Genomic DNA, 20,585 nt, shown 5'->3' with positions numbered 1-20,585 from the left:
CCGTTCCTAAATACTTATCGTGGTTTTAGTGCAAATTTGCACAGAGAGAGTACATGTTTGGGATATAGCTTTGGCTAGATTGGGAGTAACAGATTTTCTTTCATTATAACTGTATTTACATCCCTTGTAAACAAAAACCTTAAAAGGCGTTTTTGTATATATCAAACCCGTTCGGCAACCCTCCACTCCCCCAAATTCTTAACTCCGGTCGTCACTCCACGAATTCTCACTCTGAGCCAGAATCTGGAGTACGGCAAAATGAACTGAGAACCACTCCATTCCGCATCTTCAACTCTGCAGAGTTAGAGTGTTCGGTGCGACTCCACGCACTCCTGGAGCGGAGTTCCGGGGCGGAGGGCCGCCGAACGGGTTCATAATCCCACTGGCCAATTTACTTTCTTGGTACATGCATGCGGCCACACCATGACATTGCCATTAGGGATGTAAACGGCAGCCCGCTTAGGCCTAGTTACTGTCCGCTTAGCCCCCGTCGGGCATGCAGCCAGGCATCAGGGTGTGTGAACACGGTGCCAAAACACACTAGGATACATACTTCGCGGGATTTGCCTTAAACCTTAAGCGCCGTTTGGCAAGCCGTTGACATCGCTAATTGCCATGTGAAACAAACCATCTCGATTTACATATCCATCTCAACACTCCGATCCTAATTTGGAGAACATTCGCTTGTCTTCCTCGGTAGCTAGTGTGGCATGTCATTTCTCAAAAAGCTCCATTTGAGATCCTTTATACATTATCGTGGTGTACTTGTGCTCCATGCCCTTTGATCTTTGCTTTTGCTCGCTTTATCATAGGCAGCATGCAGCAGACAGGAGAGAGCGAGATCAGCCATGGATGGAGTTGCTGTAGCTACTTTTGCTTAGAGAGAAAGAGTGCCCTCTCTATAAATCCAGACCTCACCTCCTTGCTCCTGCTACCATACAACCCTTCACACCTGTGAACTGCTCTACTCTGCTCTCACCAAATTGACCTAGCTATATATACCTTTCTCCAGTAGCACCCTTGTCTTTGCTTCTCTCTACTAATCTTGAGAGATAGAAAGAGAACTATATCTGTACAATTCCTTTGTATCTTCCAAGCTAGCTTGGTGCTAAATTGATGATCTGATCAAGACTGTGCTGTGCCTGGCTCCCTGTATGCCACACATGTAGCCCAGCCCATGAATGTGGTTTGCCTGCTGTGGGTGGCGTGCAAGGAGCCAAGCATGCATTACGCATTATGATCAATTAATCTCTGGTTACTCTTGCAGTTGCAGCCTTGCAGGTTGGCATGTGTTTAGTAATATCCTCTCGAAGTTCACTAAAAGATGGTCCGAAGAAATCAGGGAGGATGGTTATGCACTTATGGTGTTTATCTGGGGATTAATTTTGGTGTGTTACTGCTGTGTGGGAATTTTTCATGGGTATGCTGATTTTGATGCAAATGCTTGTCTTGTACCCTAACCTGATCCACCATTCCCCTCGCATCATATGTGGCCAATTGCACCTCATTTGCCATTTGGCTTTTCTTTGATTTTTTTTTGACGAATTTGATTAAAAAAATGTTCGGTATTTTTTTGGCCGTGTGTGCAGACTTCACAACTGCCAGGCCCCATGGACCCATCTTCTCGCTCATGTGTGATCAGTATGTTCCTGGTGAGCCAGCCATTTCTGCATGCATACAACCATGGAGCACTCCAATGGCAGCACTGCAGTGCTAATACCAAAGAGGCACCTTTACAAGGGAAGCTACTACTCTGGCCTGACCACAAGGTAGAATAAACGGTTAATGCATATTGATGATGATGGTGATGGCAGAGGGGAGGAGGACACTGCCATTGCTGTGTGGCCATGTTGAAAATTATCTCAGTGGCTGGGAAGAGGAACACCTGGGTGAGTAGGTGCTTCCCCCCCCCCACCCAGAGCTTGCAGACATCATGGCAGATGCTTGCTTGGTAGAACACCTGCTAGGGTGTTGAAGCCTGTAAGAAAAGGACATCACATCAGTGTCTAAATCATCCGAATTCCACCGAAGCTGATAGCAGATGAAATGATGTAACAGCATACAGGAAAATGGAGACCATGGGGACTGATCATCACTAGGTGTGCTCCGCACCACAGGGTTGCATGGCAACAACTGGGTAACACCAACATGTCTTGTAAGTTTGCAATTTATGGGTTGTAAATTAAGCAGGCAAGCAGTTCATCTGGATTTTGATGCATCCGGGTTATGTACTCACTGACTCACAGGCCGGGTTTCAAACTTTCACCAGGTAATTGTATTTTGACACCAAACACACACACTAAACAGGATGCACATGCACGCTGAAAGTGCACCATGAATCAAGTACTGTACTGTACGCACACAAGTCAAATCATGAACTTCTTTGATCAAACAATGCTGTTTATGTACTACTATAAATGAAGTGAATCTATACACGAGCAAGATAATCTCTGGAAAAGGCATTCGCCTATGCTACTTCTCTACATGTTCTTCACGTTTGCAACCAACTTGAGGTCACTCAGCGATCTGATATCGTGGTGAATGTTATGGAGGCTTGTGTTGTCTCTTGTGACGACGAAGGAGAAGAGTGTGCCATGATGCTGGATAGCAACGTGGAGGATGAAGCGAAAGCAATCTCATTTTCTTTCCTCATGCTCCTGATCTTAAGGTCCATGAAGTCGCTAATTGTAGCGGGCTTGCTGATCTTCTCCGAGTCAACATCCTTTATGCCCGTTAGCATGCCGACGACTGTTGACATAGTGGGTCGATGTTTTGTGACATCTTGCGTACATAGAAGTCCAACTTTCAGGAACCTGCAGGCTTGTGCAACATCGAAGTCATTGCCCAAAGAACTGTCTATGATTTTCTGCAAATCTCCCTGCTCATAATACATCCATGTCTGCAAGAGAAGAACCCCATTTGTCACCTCTGGGAACTGTAGCAGCAAAGAACAAAGGCCCATGATTTAGAAGATAAGCTCCCTAGCAGTCATGCAAGAATTTATGAATGATTTATGCTTAGCTCATGAGAAAAAAAATTAGCAACTAATGTGCTTACCAGAAGGTAACTAAACTTTAAATTGTATGATAGTTGTATTTCTTTTGCTACTAATCTAATAGCCAAACAATTGACATGTGATGGCAAACATTCTGAAATTCAAGGAGATCAAGGCCGCTTATACGCCCTCCAAATTTATGGAATACAACTCATATTACAAATAGCTTATTTTTGGTTGATGGCAAACATTATAAACCATCAAACTCATATTACAAATAACTTCAGGTTAGAAGTTAATTCGCTAATTATGATGAAATACAAGATTTTTTTCTACAAATAATAACGAGTGACCAAAAACAAGTAAAACACTGTCTGGTTGTGTCATGTCTAACCTTTTCAAGAAGTATCTGATCTTGATAGGATAATCTTGTACTCGTGTTGGATCTCCCACTAACTATTTCCAGAAGCAAAACACCAAAACTATATACATCTGACTTCCGTGTCACTTGTCCTCGAATGGCATACTCAGGAGCCAAGTAACCTCTGTCAAGTAAAACCGAGTGAGCAATGCCACATAAATGTAATTTATGAATAACTATTTAGCTGTTTGGTATTTCAATTGCCTTAGCTAGTTATCTTCTCCACTGAAACAGGTGGATTCATCCTCTGTGAAAGGGACTTTTTTCACGAGATACTAAATATAATATAAACCACTCAACTACTTGGAAGTCAGACTCACACAGAAAGCACTACCTTCCAAAGGAACACATGACAAAATGGAGAAACTAGTAAACACGAGTTCCATATGAAAAAGTTCACTTACAATGTTCCTGCAACCCTTGTGCTAATATGTGATGCGTTTGGAGGTAGAAGCTTCGCTAAACCGAAATCAGAAATTTTAGGGGTGAGATCCTTGTCAAGAAGTATATTGCTTGCTTTGATGTCTCGGTGAACAATGTGGGGATTGACAACGTCATGGAGGTATGCCAATCCCCTGGCGATACCAAGACAAATATTTACTCTAGTTCTCCAGTCAAACTGAATGTTGCTGCGGCCAGAACCTAATGAGAAAGGAAAAAAGCTAAGGAACATTAGAATATCCAGACTTTTCATTCCAAAGATATGTAAATTGTTGAAGAACAGTACGATGGAAAGAACTGGAGTAACCAAGAGGTACCTAGAAGTGTTTGCGCAAGGCTATTATTTTCAAGATAATTGTATACAAGGATCCTTTGGTTTCCTTCCACACAATAGCCATATAGGCTGACAAGATTACCATGAGATATGTTCGAAATTGCCATAAGTTCATTCATAAATTCCTTCAGTCCTTGTCTTGACTCTACAGATAATACCTTGACAGCAATAAGTTTTCCATTCCTTAGCCGCCCCTGCACCATTAAGTTGTAGAACTTTAAATACGTGTACATTTACTCTATTTGAAATCCATCGTTTTATTAGTTGAAAGTTACGCATGTTACCTTATACACAGATCCAAAACCTCCCTCGCCAATCTTATTGGATGGGTTAAAATTCTCTGTTGCCTTTGCTAGCTCCTTATAAGTGTATCTTGTTGTATCAGTATTACCGAGGTCTGTACAAATAAAGCTAAATTTTAAAAATATGGAACATCTTAGGGAAGAAAGTGGACATATCATATTCCACAGAGAGTGTCGAACACAATATGCGTAAGAGATCTACACCTTCATTATGCTTTAAACTTTCCTGGCGGAATGCCCTTCTCTTATGGCAAAAGATGGAACAACAACAACCCATTACTGAGATTCTCAAACTATTATCTGGCCTGCTGTTAATTCAATGAATACCGTTTGCACTTATGATATCTTTTTTTTTTGCGAATTGCACTTATGATATCAACACAAGCATTTCATCAACCTTACTCAGCTGCCATCATGTCCTGAAAACAAAATTGACACTTATGGTTACTCACAAAGAAAAACTACATTGAATGAGTTTTTCTACAGTACCTACCAATTACTGTGTACCCTCCGTTGTTTTCAACCAATAGGTTCGGTCAATTGGGATTTGGTTATACTCTACTACCAAGTAAGAGGGAGTATTACCATATCAGAGGTAAAATGGTAACTACGTGCAGAGAAAATCGTATACATTTTCTTCCTAGCTACAATGTGATGCAAAGCCCACTTGCACAAGAAAGAAGCATCTCTGTTTTCACCCAAAAAAAAGGGAAAGAAGAAGCATTTCTTGCACATTACTCCCTCCCTCCCTCCCTCTCCCTCCTGTTTTGCAGGGAAGAGCAGAATTGCTGATGTACTCTAGAGTAACCTGTTCAAGCTAAGCACATACACAGAGTTCTAACAAGGGAGGCATTCAAAATTCCCACGTGAGCAGCTGAAAGCAACTAACTTAAGCTTATAAGCAAATATACAAATTAGACTAGGTCCAATATACAACATAACTACTTCTCAAGGTGTGATGTATTCCTGGCATGTATCTTTCAGCTTCTCGACCTGCAGCGGCTGCTAGTACTTTTATATTCTAACCATAGGTCTAAAAAATGTTTATGGACATATCAGATTTTCTATTCAGGGCTATGTCATTCTTGGGCAGGCAGTGCCAACTCTTTGTCTCGACGAAATACATTTAGTAGTCTAACCATTTCCTGCTACCAGTAAAACCAACCTGTGATTGCACCTAACCTATTGCACACACAATAACTTAATGCATGATTAGACCGAATCGCCGAAAAGTTCCACCCCACCATATATCTGCGTTCACATCACGCATTCCTCTGCATTTCTGCTATGCAACGTTTCTCAACACCCTTGTGCAAAACCAATCAAAAGTAATACCGATGATTATCAGCTACCGCGCAAGGTGCAGAAGTAACAGAACCAGAAATTTCATCAGCGGATAGCCGTACGAGCAGAATTTAAGCCGAATTCAGTCGTCTCACGAATTCCTCCCAGTTCCCCCTCTGATCATCAACCAACGCTAGACGCAGCAGACTGGAAGACCCCCTAACCCCTCTGTCAACACTCAACAGCAAACCTAAGACCGTAAATAACAACCAGAACTCCCAATATTTCTCCGTAAAAAAACAGAGCAACCAAAGCAGAGCAGCAGACTCACCTGATCAACCGCAGCCCAATTCAAGCCGACGGAAACAGCCCGACGCAACGAAGCCGACGCCGGCGGAGAACACAGCAGGCGCCAGCCACCGCCACCCGCGCAGCGAAGGCAACTCCAGCAAGCGACGCACTAGCGGCCCTGAAAGCCAAGCACTCAGCCAGTCCCCGAACGACCGCGAAGACCCCCGAACTCGAGCGCCGCCGTCGGAGTCGGTGCGACAAACGTGCGTGAGGAAGGAGGAGGAGCAAGGGGTGGGTGGGAAATGGCGGCTGCGGTGGACCGGACCTTGGGGAATCCGGTCCCGAGTGGTATGCTTGACTTCTCAGCGGCGCGCGGCGGGGGGAAGGCCAAGGGGAAGAAGAAAAGAGAGAGGCGGCCACGAACACGGAACACGCACGCGGCGGCCAACGCGGGCGCCTTGAAGCCTTGAACAGGAGAGCTAGCTGGGCTTCGGCGGTTGGCTCGCTCGGTCGGTCAAACCGTTGACCTCGTCGCCATGTGGCCTGGCTGGGTAACCTTGGGCTTGGGCTCGGGCTCGGTCGGGTTCGACGCGGCGGCTGCCACCGGGTGCGACCGGACCATGTGATTAGGATCGAGCCGAGTCCGGAAATTCGATTAAGTCGTCAACGTGATTTGACCCGGTCTCCGGGACAGCGTTTGGGAGTACTCCCACGTGCTTAACGCGGGACATGGGATCGTTAGAAGAAACATGTAGAAACCGATGACCTGCTTTTAGCGCGTGGTTTTGCATGCATGCTTACCAAACAAAGTGCCGCAAACGGGGTTGATTAGGCCTGTTGGTTATTGATTACAGACTGTAGAGCAGGAAGCGAGAGAGAGACAGAGATCGAGCAGTTGCAGAGCAGATCGAGCAGTTGCTATGCCCACGAAGGGACTTATGTAGTACAACAGACGATCTACAGAAGTGGAGATCGTGGGAGCCGGGTGATGTTGACCACGTACAGATACAGAAATCAACTACAGAAGCATGCGCTAAGTACACGTGCGCTAACACCCTGCTGCAGTTTGAGCGTCTAGAGAACGGACACACAAACTGGAACGAAACTCTTGGAACACCGTCGAGGGGAGCCCTTTGGTGAGAATGTCCGCGAACTGCAGGGTTGTGGGAACATGAAGGATCCGGAAGTGCCCTAGCGCAACCTTCTCTCTCACGAAGTGGATATCCAACTCAATATATTTTGTGCGGCGATGATGCACTGGGTTGGCGGCCATGTAGACGGAGGAGATGTTGTCGCAGTACACCACTGTGGCCTTGGACAGGGGGATGTGAAGCTCGCCGAGGAGTTGTTGAAGCTAGTAGCACTCAGCGACGGAGTTGGCGACTGCCCTGTACTCAGCCTCAGCGCTAGATCGCAACACCGCAGGTTGACGCTTCGAGCTCCAGGAGACCAATGAGTCGCCGAGGAAGACGGCATAGCCCGATGTTGATCGCCTGGTGTCAGGGCAGCCGGCCCAGTCCGCATCCGAGTACGCGGTGAGGTCGAAGGAGTTGCAGCGAGTGATCTGAAGACCGTGTCCTGCTGTGCCGCGCAAGTACCTGATGATCCTCTTCACCAAGGCCATATGACTGTCCATCGGGGCATGCATGTGAAGACAAGCCTGTTGCACAGCGTAGGTAATATCAGGCAGTGTCATCATGAGATATTGCAAAGCTCCGACGAGACTGCGGTACGCCGATGGGTCAGCGACAGGGGCGCCGTCCATGGCAGACAACTTGGAGCTGGTGTCAACCGGAGTCGATACAGCCTTGCAGTCCGTCATGTGGGCGCGGTCGATGATCTCTTCGGCGTACTGTCCTTGGGAGAGGAAGAAGCCATGGGGGGTGCGCGTGACGCTGATGCCGAGGAAGTACTAAAGAGGGCCAAGGTCCTTCATGGAGAACTCCGAGCGAAGGCGGTCAATGACGAGGCGCAACAGCCGTGTAGTCGATGCAGTAAGCACAATGTCGTCGACGTACAAGAGGAGGAAGGCGGTGTCAGCACCTTGCTGGAGAATGAACAGCGACACGTCGGACTTGGTGGGAGTGAAGCCGATCGTCCGGATGAAGCTCGCGAAGCGGTCGAACCATGCTCGGGGCGCCTGCTTCAGTCCATATAGAGATTTGGACAGTAGGCAGACATCATGTGGTCGCCCAGCATCGACGAACCCAGCCGGCTGTTGACAATACACTTGTTCCTGAAGGTGCCCATGCAAGAAGGCGTTGTTGACATCGAGTTGATGCACCGGCCAGTCGCGAGTAGCGGCCACGGTTAGAACGGCACGGATGGTTGCCGGCTTCACCACTGGACTGAAGGTCTCGTCAAAGTCGCTCCCCAGGCACTGAGAGAAACCGCGAACCACCCAACGTGCCTTGTACCGCTCGAGCTTGCCATCAGAGCGCATCTTGTGTCTGAAGAGCCATTTGCCACTGACAATGTTGGCTCGGGCGGGACGGGGAACAAGCGTCCAAGTTTGATTTGCCATCAACGCCCTGTACTCCTCCTGCATAGCTGTTAGCCAATTGTGATCACGTAAGGCCGACCGCACGGACTTGGGGATGGGAGAGATGGTATCGGTGGAGGCTAGGACAACGTAGCGAGGGTTGGGGAAGAAGAGACTGGACTTGGTGCGAGTGCGCATAGGATGGTCTACCGCGGCAGACGGCGCGGCAGGGAGATTTGTTGGGGTGGCAGAGGATGTGGGGCTGGGTGGACCTGCCGTGGCAGGAGACGCTGCAGCAGATGAAGGGGGTGGATATGGAGGCGCTGCCGCGGTAGGAAGTGCGGCAGAGTTAGGGACTGGATTTGGAAGTTGGCCTGCCGCGGCAGGAATTGCGGCAGGAATAGGGACTGGATTTTGAAGTTGGCCTGCCGCGGCAGGAATTGCGGCAGAGATGGGAACTGGATTTGGTCGGTGGGCTGCCGCGGCAGGAATTGCGGCAGAGAGCAGGGCTGGGTTTGGTAGGTGGGCTGCCGCGTCAGGAATTGCGGCAGAGAGCAGGGCTGGGTTTGGTAGGTGGTCTGCCGCGTCAGGAATTGCGGCAGAGAACAGGGCTGGATTTGGTAGGTGGGCTGCCGCGGCAGGAATTGCGGCAGAGGTAGGATTTGGTGGGATTATAGGAGACGGGACATCGAGGAAGTTGAGATCAGGATCTGTCGATGACGAAGGAATTTTGGAGAAGGGGAAGATGGACTCGTGAAAGGAAACATGACGTGATGTGATGACGCGATTGGTGGAGGGATTAAAGCATCTGTATCCTTTGTGATCGGTGGAATAACCGAGGAAAACGCAGGGGGCAGATCTTGGCGACAGTTTGTGGTCAGTGGTAGGTGTGAGGTTGGGGTAGCAAAGGCAGCCGAACACCTGCATGGATGAGTAGTCTGGTGGCGTGCCATAGAGAAGCTGGAAGGGAGTAGAAAGGTGGCGAGGTCGGCATGGCCGATGGTTAACGAGGAAGGTGGCGGTGTTCAAGGCTTCTACCCAGAACGAAGGGGGGCATATGGGCGTGAAGAAGAAGGGTTCGGATCGTGTCATTGATGGTACGTAAGATGCGTTCGACGCGGCTATTTTGGGGAGAGGTGTAGGGGCAGAAAAAACGGAGAGACACACCGAGGGATGAGAGAAACTCACGAGTGGGTTTGTTATCGAACTCACGTCCATTGTCAGTTTGTAGGGAGAGGAGAGGGAGATTGAATTGAGTGTGAATGTGGGCTATGAAGTGTTTGATCTTAAGGTGGCACTCAGATTTTGTGGAAGAGGGGAAATGTCCATGCAAAGTGACTGAAGTCATCGAGAAGAACTAAGTAGTACTTATAACCTGACAAACTTTATATAGGTGACGTCCACACATCACAATGTACAAGCTGAAAGGGGAACAAAGACACTGTTTTGGACTGTTGAAAGGGAAAACGCACATTCTTTCCTAAACGACACGCATGACAAGTATGAGATGGTGCCGAGGTACATGAAACAGTACGTAAAACACGGGATAAATTATCACGGCCTGGGTGTCCTAAGCGCTGGTGCCAGGTGTCGGCGTCGACGGAGACAAGGAGGCTGGTGGACAGGCTTGGGCTTGCTGGCGTGATCGGGTACAGATCACCGAAGGAGTCATATCGGAGGATTTCCCGGCGGGTACGATGGTCCTTGACAGAGAAACCAAGAGTATCAAACTCAATGTTAATTGGGTTATCACGGGTCAAAGCACGAACATAAATAAGGTTTTTAATTAGGGAGGGGGAGATGGGAATATTGTGGAGCTGAAGAGGGGAGACAGTGGTGGGAATGGAGAGATGTCCAGTACGAGTGATCGGCAACGTGTCACCATTACCAACAACTATGTGAGAAGAAGAAAAACAGGGAGAAGAGGAATGGAGTATACCAGCAGACGACGCCAAGTGAGACGTAGCTCCAGTGTCAAGGTACCAATCGCCTGGAGTGTGATGCTGCTGCTGCATGGACATCTGCTGCAGCGCGTTGATCAGGGCAGACTGATCCCATGCTGGTCCAGAGGAAGGCTGCACCAGGGCTGGGGCTGTGTAGTTGTACGCAGGAGCCGGAGTCGAGTAGTTGTACATTGGAGCTGGGACAATTGCCGATGCAGGAGCTGGTACTGGTGGTGCTGGTGCCGGAGCTGGCTGGTACATGAGGGCTGCGCCGGCGAACGGAGGAAGCAGCGGCCGTGGTCCGAGCACACCCGCTCCGGGGTAGTGAGGACGCCAGGGGACCGGCCACGCCTGGACCATGCCAGTCCAGCCGGGGTGCGGCGGTTGAGGCGCCACAACGGGAGCTTGAGGAGGTGGCGGTGCCGGCGCTGACTGTTGCTTGCCCTTGTTGCCGCCTCGGTTGCCACCTTTGTTGCCGCCCTTGTTGCTGCCCCTGTTGCCGCGTCGTTGGAGTGGCTTGGTGCAGGGGTGGATGACGCATGCAGAGCCGTGTCCGATGGCGCCGCGTCGGCCTGCTGCTTGAGGCGCTTCTCCTCGCCAATGATGAAGGAGCGGACATCCCGGAAGGAGGGCAGAGGCCGCTCACGGGTGAGAATGGGGATCAGGTGGCGCAGATCACGGTGCAGGCCGCCCAGTGTGGTGTGGACGAGGTCGGCGTCGGAGACGGGCTTGTCGCAGTCCCGCAGTCTGTCAGCGAGCACCTTGAGGCGTGCACAGTACTCCGTGACAGACATGTTTCCCTGCCGCAGAGAATGGAACTCGGCGTCGAGGTGAACAGCAAGCGTGACCTTGTTGTCGAGGAAGAGATCTTCGATCTTGCGCCAGACGGTTGCAGCAGAATCACGGGGGGCGATGATGATGGTGAGGATCTTGGTGCTGATCGTCGTGTAGAGCCACGAGACTACGGTGAAGTCATCCTGGATCCACTGCGGGTCGCCGCAGTGCATGGGCGGAGGAAGCTCGATGTGATCCTCGACGTGGAACTTCCCAAGGACAGAGAGGAAGACGAGGCTCCAGAGGTTGTAGTTCGACACCTGTAGATCCAGAACATAGGGGACATGCTGCTTGATTATGACGTGGTGGAGGTTTTGGGGTGGGGAACGGACAGGAGGAGCGCCAGCGTTGTGGGCAGAGAGCATGTCCGAGAGCGCAGACAAAGTCTGGACTCGGGCAGAGCGGGCTGGGGATGGGGTGGTGCGAGTGCCAGAGAAGAGAACCCCCGCGGAACTGCTCGTCCGGTCAGTAGCGCCGTGGACACGGTCGGCGGCCGGAGTGACTGGGAGCCCGTCCATGGTGGAGGTTGCAGCGGAAGCGGTGGAGCATCACAGGCGGAGCCGGTGAGCGTCTGATACCATGTAGAGTAGGAAGCGAGAGAGAGAGACAGAGATCGAGCAGTTGCAGAGCAGATCGATCAATTGCTATGCCCACGAAGGGACTTATGTAGTACAACAGACGATCTACAGAAGTGGAGATCGTGGGAGCCGAGTGGTGTTGACCACGTACAGATACAGAACTCAACTACAGAAGCATGCGCTAAAGTACACGTGCGCTAACACAGACCAACGCGGTTTACAGCAGTAAAAAAAACTGTCGGTTATGTGTTAGGGCGTGAGTTTCAGATACTACAGTATTAGGAAACGGTCTACAGATACTTTTGGTAGGTATAGAATCATCAATCACGTATATATGTTTCCTAATTCTTCTGTACCTACCGTGATATATAATAGAAGGTAAGAGCCCAAGGCAAATTATTGTTTCTAACTTGGTATCAGAGCGAGAGCCATCTTTGATCTGCTCCGATGACCATCGGCACCACCGGCGCAATCATCACCAGCTCCTCCGGCACGCTTGCCGCCGGCTCCTCAACCTCCACCATGCTTCCCGTCATCCCCATTCCCACCACACGCCTCGACCGCACCAACTTTCTGTTGTGGAAGACGCTGCTCCTTCCTGGCATCTCGGGCGCTAACCTCCATGGCTACCTCACCAGCACTACCGAGGCTCTGCCTAAGAAGATCATCCAAGGCACTGGCGAGGACGCCGTGAAGGTGGATAACCCAGCCTACCTGACTTGGTGGTTGCAGGACCAGCGCGTGCTCAGCGCTCTTCTCTCCTTGATGACCGAGAACATCGCGGCGCAGATGATCGGCCGCGAAACCGCCGCCGACGTCTGGGCGGCTGTGCATGCCATGTTTTCCGCGCAGAATCGTGCGAGTGTCCGGCATCTTCGTCACCAGCTCCAGACGTTGAAGAAAGGCGACATGCCTGTGGCAGAATATTTCGCCAAGATGAAGGGGCTCGCCGACACCATGGCCACCGTTGGCCATCCCCTGGACGACGACGAGATCGTCGACTACATACTCGGCGGGCTCGGACCGCAGTAAATCCCCCTCGCCGCGTCGCTCACCGTCAACAACGCATCGGTGTCTCTTGCTGACTTCTATGCCTTCGTCTGCTCCTTCGAGTCGTCGCTGCAGGCACAAAACGAACAAGCCAGCGAGTTCTCTTCATCAGCTAACTCTGCTACTCGCCCCAACGACACCACCTCCAAGCCTCATCATCATGATGGCAATGGCCGAGGTGACGGTCTTCATGGAGGAGACCGACGCCGCGACGGTGGCGGCGGCCGCACCAACACCCGGAACCGGAACCGCAACGGCGGTGGCGACGGTCGCAATAATTGAGGTGGTGGCGGCCGCTATCGGCCCTAGTGCCAAATTTGCAAGGTTTGGGGGAATGAGGTGCTCACCTGCCGCAATCGCTTCAACCAGGTGTACCAGCCGGAGGACTATCGCTCCGGCAACTCTGCCTCCATTGGACATGGTGACAACCAGTGGTACATGGACTCAGGGGCCACCGATCATCTGACGAGTGATCTTGAGCGCCTCTCGGTCCACGAACGCTATGGCGGCAAGGATCAAGTTCAGATTGCAAATGGAACAGGTTTGACTATTTCGCATATTGGTCATTCTAAATTAGCCGGCTCTAATTCCTTGCTCCTGAAAAATATTCTTCATGTCCCACAGATTAGCAAACATCTCCTTTCAGTGCATAAGTTAGTTTCTGATAATCCTGTTTTTGTCGAACTTCACCCTGATGTTTTCTTTGTTAAGGACAAGGTCACGAGGAAAATCATTCTTCACGGTAGGAGTCGCAATGGTCTCTACCCCATACCCTTCGGTCGAGCTGCTTCATATCGGCGTGCTTACAGCATCACCAAGATTTCTCCCCACCAGTGGCACCAACGTTTAGGTCATCCGTCGAATAATATTGTTCGTTCGATTGTCAAACAGAATAATCTTTTGTGTTCCTCCAATTTTGATTCTTCTGTGTGTGATGCATGTCAACGTGCAAAAAGTCATCAATTACCTTACAATCAATCTCAACGTGTTTCTTCTATGCCTCTTGAGTTGGTGCACACTGATGTTTGGGGTCCCGCTCTTCCTTCGTCGGGGGGTTTTAAGTATTATGTGAGTTTTATCGATGACTATAGTAGATTTTGTTGGATCTATCTCATAAAGCATAAATCTGATGTAGAGGCCATTTTTTATGCTTTCCAGACTCATGTAGAGTGTCTCCTTAACACTAAAATTCGGGGTGTTCAATCTGATTGGGGCGACGAGTACCATCGTCTTCACAACTATTTTCAGCGTGTGGGTATCTCCCACCGTGTTTCTTGTGCACACACCTCCCAGCAAAACGGGATAGCTGAGCGCAAGCATCGCCATCTTGTTGAGACGGGACTCGCACTTCTCGCGCAAGCCTCCCTTCCTCTCCGTTTTTGGGACGAAGCTTTTCTCACGGCGTGTTATCTTATCAATCGCATGCCGAGTCCGGTCATCCAGAACACCACACCCATCACACGTCTTCTTCGCGTCCAGCCCGATTACTCGTTTCTTCGCACCTTTGGTTGCGCATGCTGGCCTAGTCTGAGGAAGTACAACTCGCACAAGTTGGATTTCCGTTCTAAGATGTGTGTGTTTCTTGGTTATAGTCCCATGCATAAAGGGTATAAGTGTCTTGATCGTACCACCGGGCGCATATATATTTCTCGTGATGTTGTGTTTGATGAACAAGTTTTTCCCTTTTCTACACCCGGCGTCACTGTGGACCTCTTGCCACTTGCATCACACACATCCTTTCCTGTAGATGAGCCAGCTACGCAGAATGCTCAGTTGCGAAATTATGACCTAACCATGCTACCTAACTCTTCTGCTGTTTCTGATTCAGCAGTGCAGGTTCCGATCGATGCTTCTGGGATTCCAGCCCCGACCGACGTGCTTGAGCATGTTCCGATCGACGAGGTGCATGCGCACGTCCCATCTGGCGCAGCCCAAGATGGGCCTCATGTTGGGCCTTCCACCGCCCAGCCCCCGACGTCGCAAGGCCCATCATCGGGGTACCCCTCCCCGACTCGTGCAGATGCGTTGGCTTCTGAAGGCGCCACGGCCTCTCCTTCGCCATTGCCCTCGACTCGGGCGGCCGACACCCCATCACCGGCTCCTGCAGCGCCGCCTCGCCATCCCATGGTGACTCGTCTCCGGAACAACGTGCGCCAGCCCAAGCAACGTCATGACGGCATGATCCTCTACGACTCCAACCGCCATGCTTTCCTTGCTGCGCCTACGTCCCATCGTGCGGCTCTCTCGGAGCTGGCCTGGCGCAAGGTTTTGGAGGCCGAGTTCTCGGCGCTGCAGCACAACCAGACATGGGTTCTCGTGCCCCGTCCCCCGGGCATCAACATTGTCGGCAGCAAATGGGTGTTCAAGACCAAACATCGCCTTGATGGCTCCGTGGATAAACACAAGGCGTGTCTTGTCGCTCATGGCTTTACTCAGCAGTATGGCATCGATTATGTCGACACGTTCAGTCCAGTGGTGAAGCCTGCCAGGGTTCGGCTTGTTTTGTCCCTGGCTGTCTCACGGCAATGGTGTCTTCAACAGATCGACGTGAGTAATGCCTTTCTCCATGGCTATCTCCAAGAGGATGTGTACATGCAGCAGCCTCCAAGTTTTGAGGATCCTCACCAACCTACTCATGTTTGCAAGCTTCAGCGTGCCCTGTACGGTCTCAAGCACTCGCCTCGTGCCTGGCATGCTCGCCTCAGTGAGAAGCTCCATCAGCTGGGATTTTCTTCCTCCAAGGCAGATACATCACTCTTTATTTTTGATCATGGAGGAGTCACCATTTTCATGCTTGTCTATGTGGATGACATTGTTATCGCTGGGTCTACCACTCAGGCGGTTGATTGTCCGGTTCACTCCTTGGGTGCGTCGTTTCCTATTAAGGATCTTGGGCGCCTTGATTATTTTCTTGGTCTTGAAGCAGCCTACAATTCTGGGAGCATGTCACTCACTCAGCGCAAGTATGCACTTGATCTCTTGCATCGAGCGAGTATGGAAAATTGCAAGGCTACTTCGACACCCATGTCAGCCACTGACAAGCTCGCCCGCGACACCGGTTGACCATTGAGTTCAGAGGTTGCTTTCAAGTTTCGCAGTATGGTGGGCGGTCTTCAGTATCTCACGCTCACTCGTCCAAATATCTCATTTGCTATCAACAAAGTGTGCCAGTACCTGTCCCAGCCGACTGATGTTCATTGGGAAGCTGTAAAACGCATTTTGCGGTATGTGAAAGGCACTCTTGATACTGGACTTCAATTTCGCAGATCCTCTTCGACTCGTCTTAGCATTTTCATAGATGCTGATTGGGCTGGCTGTGTTGATGATCGTCGATCGACCGGTGGATTTGCTATTTTCCTTGGACCCAACCTGATTTCATGGAGTTCCAAGAAGTAGCCAACCGTTTCAAGGTCTAGCACCGAAGCGGAATATAAAGCACTGGCGAACGGTACTGCTGAAGCCGTGTGGATACAGTCTGTTCTAAAGGAACTTGGTATTATTCAGAATCAGCCGCTAGTGCTTTGGTGCGATAATCTGGGTGCAACATACTTAATTGCTAACCCAGTTTTTCATGCCCGTACGAAGCATATAGAGATTGATTTTCACTTCGTACGAGAGAAGGTGGCCCTCGGTGCACTTGATGTTCGCTTCATCTCGTCACAGGACCAGCTTGCCGACGCCTTCACGAAGCCTGTCACTAGCCAGATGTTAGACCGATTTCGCAGCAATCTGAACCTTGTATGTACTGGTCCAGATTGAGGGGGTGTATTAGGAAACGGTCTACAGATACTTTTGGTAGGTATAGAATCACCAATCACGTATATATGTTTCCTAGTGATTGGGATGTAATATGTTGTTTCCTAATTCTGTACCTACCGTGATATATAATAGAAGGCAAGAGTCCAAGGGCTGATTACGGCAAATTATTGTTTCTAACTTACAGGTGTACTGTAATCGAAGGATTTAAAAAAACTGTTGGTTATAGAAAATTATCTCCGCACCAAGCCTGACGACGAGCGTGGTGATCTGTTGGTTATAGAAGGCATCCATTTTTTGCATCATATGGAGCAGCAGCTTTGTCATGGTACCTGCACACCAGACTAACATGTTTTTCCCAAAGAGGAATACCATTTTTGTACTTACACAGTCCGTAGCACAGCAGAAGATAGCAACATAGATAACTAGACGTTTTTCATTTCCAATCCACAAACCGGCAAGCTGTTTTCATAAGACTTGCCAATTGGTCAAAGAACCATATATATCAGCAATGTCATTCCACCATAGCTGAGCTATATCACATTCAAAACAGAACAGAGTAAACATGTGTCATCATTAACATGCTGTCGGACAAACTTTTTTTTTTTTGCAAATGCTGTCCGACAAAATCTGGGGGGCTACTCAGTGATTTAACATTTGTTGTATGAACCACTTCACAAAGTCAATCCAATCATACAAAAAGAAATGTAAATGTTTCAACATCACTAGAACGTCCGATGTTCTAAAGATACTCCCTCCCTTCCATATTAAGTGACTCAAATTTGTCTAAAACAGTTAATTGATTAGCTTAGAACTTCATGAATTTTACAGAAACACTTGTTTTGCAGGACAGCAAAACAGAAATATGCAACCGAATAATCAAATTTGGAACCGTAGGTGCAGTGTATACATTGAGAATCCTGTTTATGCCATGCTCATTCTCCAATATAAATTGAATTATGTTTCCTAAAACCTTCATGGAAGGTTCTGCTACCTAAAACCCTGCATTTAATCAGATTAAAACCCATGTCCCTGAAGAAAGGAAAAGAAAAAAAAACAGATTAAAACCCTACGAACGAACTGGAAAGCTAGGCCACAGAGTCGATCCGGGTTCCGTTAGAGAAATAAACGCGAAAGGGATCGGAGCACCCTGCGGCCAATCCGAAAGGGGTCAATGCATGGGGGCGAGATCGGAGGATTTAACTCATCGAGAGCGGAGACTTTGGAAGTTGATCGCGAAGAGCGGAGGAGTGCAACAGGGTACGGTGGTGGGCGGGCCGAAGCGCGAGTGCGCGACGGCCATTGGCTGCCTCCGGCCCTGTACGCGCAGCCGTGGCTGCGGTTGAGATGGAGGCGATCTCCTCTCCTCTTGCCGTCTTGCGGGCTCGCCTAGTTTTTTTTTTCCTAGTCCTCCTCCATCCCTGGCTTTACTCGCTTCGGGCCGTGGCTTGGATGTGATGGGCTAGGATTACTAGGCAGGCCATCCTACGTTTCGGCCCAGGCTCAACTGGGGACACGTATCATTATTTGTGTTTTTTTTTCAACGATCATACGATCGGATTCCATTGTTTGTGCTTATACTGGCCCACTTGGTTCTTGTTCCTGACCAATTTACACTCAATTGCTTATAAACTGACCCAAAAAAAATGCTCATAAACCAATGCGGATGATGCACTAGAAACGAGAACTTAACTTTGTACAAAGAGGTAAATATACATGAGCTAGCTGTATAAGGAAATGTAGCGAGTACAAAGTGCATCCAAGGCTACGTTGTGTAGCTTAACACCGGCGTAGGCATGAATTCAAATATTTTGATGTTGAGGGAGGCCAAGTATAAGAATCATACAAAAATTATGTTTTTTTTTCTTTCATATATTTAATTAGCAAATGGCTTATGTTGGGGGTTATATTAATGGTTCTTTTCTTCATATATTCATGCCTTTGGACCACTGCCACCATGTACCATCTCAATTGGGTTATATTAATGGTTTTGCGAATGATCTACTCCCTCCGGCCGGAATTACTTGTCGAAATATTTGAGACAAGTATTTGGACAAATTTGAGACAAGTAATACCGATCGGAGGTAGTACTTAATTATATGTACGTGGATTATAAGTACGTGCATATAGAATACATGGATCCCATAGACACAGGGCACCCAACTAAGTGTGTGTTAAACAGGTTGTTTAGATTACATGTGATACGGGTTATTGTATATTGTTACAGTTCATCCCTATCTCAATGTCTAACCGTAGTCTATCTCTAAGGTAGTTAGTATCTAATCTGTAAACAGTTGTAATCTCCCACGAGCTTGAGTCTCGAGATATAAAGGAAGAGCCGGCCCCTGTTGGTGCGCTGCGCAACCCAAAACCTAATTCCTCCATTGTTTTTACATGGTATCAGAGCCTCACGATCTATAGCCATGACTTCCGCCTCCACCTCTGCTTCCATCACCGCAGCTACTTCCGCAGCTACTTCCCCATCCAACAACTCCGGCACTGTTGGAACTTATTCTGGTAGCGCCTCCATTAGCATCGGCTCGATGACATCTGCCGATGCAACTCCCATCTCTTTTGGTCATCTAATCACGATCAAGCTTGCACAGGAGAATCATCTCCTGTGGAGGGCACAAGTTGTCCCTCTCATCAAGAGCTTTGGGCTCTATGGATTCATTGACGGAACGTCCGTCTGCCCTGCCCGGATGATCGTCGGCACCAACGATGGTGGTGTTGTGCCGCATCCTAACCCCGCGTACCACGCGTGGGTGCAGCAGGATCAGGCGATCCTGTCGGCGCTGCTCTCTTCCATTACTGAAGGCGTCCTCGGTCAGTTCCTCTTCCTCAGCACCTCGCGTGAGATCTGGTCGGCGATTGAAGCGTCCTACTCCTAGCAGAGCAGAGTGTTGCCCGCACTCTGCAGATCCGCCGACAACTCTCCTAGATCAAGAAACGTGACTCATCTGTCACGGTCTACTTCAACAAGATGAAGGCGTTGTCGGACAAGCTAACGTCCATTGGACAGCCGCTGACCAACATCGACTTCGTCTCCTACGTCCTGGCCGGCCTCGACTCTGACTCCGACTCCCTTCGTCACCATTGGTGGCAATGCCAGTCTCCGAGAGAGACCTCTATGCTCATATGCTCAACCATGAACAGCGCCTCGAGAGCAGGGACGCTGATCTATCCGTCGATCCTTCGACAAATGCCGTCAATCGCTACAACAACAACAAATCCTACCGTCCTTCACAGCAGTAGCAGTACAAGCTCCAACAGCAACAGCAGCCGCGCCCTGTCTACTCCAACGTACTCTGGGGGCATCCTGCCTCTACCATCTGGCGGCAACAACAACGGGTCACGGGAGAGACCCGTCTGCCAGCTCTGCAACAAGGTTGGGCACGTTGCATCTCGCTGCTTCAAGCGCTTCAAGCGAGACTTCCTCAGCGTCGGCAATGATGGCCGTGATAGCCAAGTTGCTGCTACTGCTCAAAGGGGTTATGGCGATACCCCTTCCTACAAAATCGACAACTCCTGGTATGTTGATACGGGCGCGACGGACCATCTCACGGGTGAGCTTGATAAGCTCACCATGAAAGAGGTGTACACCGGGAAGGACCAAGTTCGTGCTGCAAATGGTACAGGTATGCGAATCATGCATGTTGGTCACTCTTCCATTCCATCTCCTTCTTCACCTCAATTGATTCGTCGCTGTAATGTGCTACATGTTCCCTCTGTCACTCGCAATCTGTTAGCTGTTCGTAGATTTACAACTGATAACAATGTCTTCATGGAATTTCATCCTAATTATCTTCTTGTTAAGGATCGAGACACGAGGGACATGGTTCTTAGCGGTCATGTGCGTGGCGGCCTCTACTCC

The 20,585-nt window shown here is 49.4% G+C and overlaps 1 protein-coding gene and 1 non-coding gene across 4 annotated transcripts; one reads left to right on the top strand and one right to left on the bottom strand.

Annotated features, from left to right (window-relative positions):
- Window positions 1-1,109: 1,109 nt before the first annotated feature.
- MIR160C (microRNA MIR160c) lies at window positions 1,110-1,257 on the top strand. Its single transcript, NR_126875.1, has one exon. It is a non-coding gene; the product is annotated as a microRNA MIR160c (primary transcript).
- A 941-nt stretch (window positions 1,258-2,198) lies between these two features.
- Window positions 2,199-6,505, bottom strand: LOC100840649 (cold-responsive protein kinase 1). 3 transcript variants are annotated; one of them, XM_003575354.4, is made up of 7 exons: window positions 6,109-6,505; window positions 4,698-4,912; window positions 4,476-4,588; window positions 4,175-4,385; window positions 3,821-4,058; window positions 3,390-3,540; window positions 2,199-2,899 (listed from the first exon to the last, which is right to left on the bottom strand). In XM_003575354.4, the coding sequence occupies exons 2-7, from the start codon at window positions 4,768-4,770 to the stop codon at window positions 2,519-2,521; spliced, it is 1,167 nt and encodes a 388-aa protein (XP_003575402.1). In that variant the 5' UTR covers window positions 4,771-4,912; window positions 6,109-6,505; the 3' UTR covers window positions 2,199-2,518. The 3 variants fall into 3 exon arrangements, with proteins under 3 accessions (XP_003575402.1, XP_003575401.1, XP_024318222.1); XM_003575353.4 differs by having other exon boundaries at window positions 2,199-2,935; window positions 6,109-6,504; XM_024462454.1 differs by lacking the exon at window positions 4,698-4,912 and having other exon boundaries at window positions 2,199-2,935; window positions 6,109-6,504.
- Between the last annotated feature and the right edge of the window lie 14,080 nt (window positions 6,506-20,585).

The sequence above is a fragment of the Brachypodium distachyon genome, chromosome 3, assembly GCF_000005505.3.
Source record: "Brachypodium distachyon strain Bd21 chromosome 3, Brachypodium_distachyon_v3.0, whole genome shotgun sequence".
NCBI lineage: Eukaryota > Viridiplantae > Streptophyta > Magnoliopsida > Poales > Poaceae > Brachypodium > Brachypodium distachyon.
The sequence above is the reverse complement of the archived record's forward strand: the minus strand, read 5'-3'. Positions and strand labels throughout refer to the sequence as shown.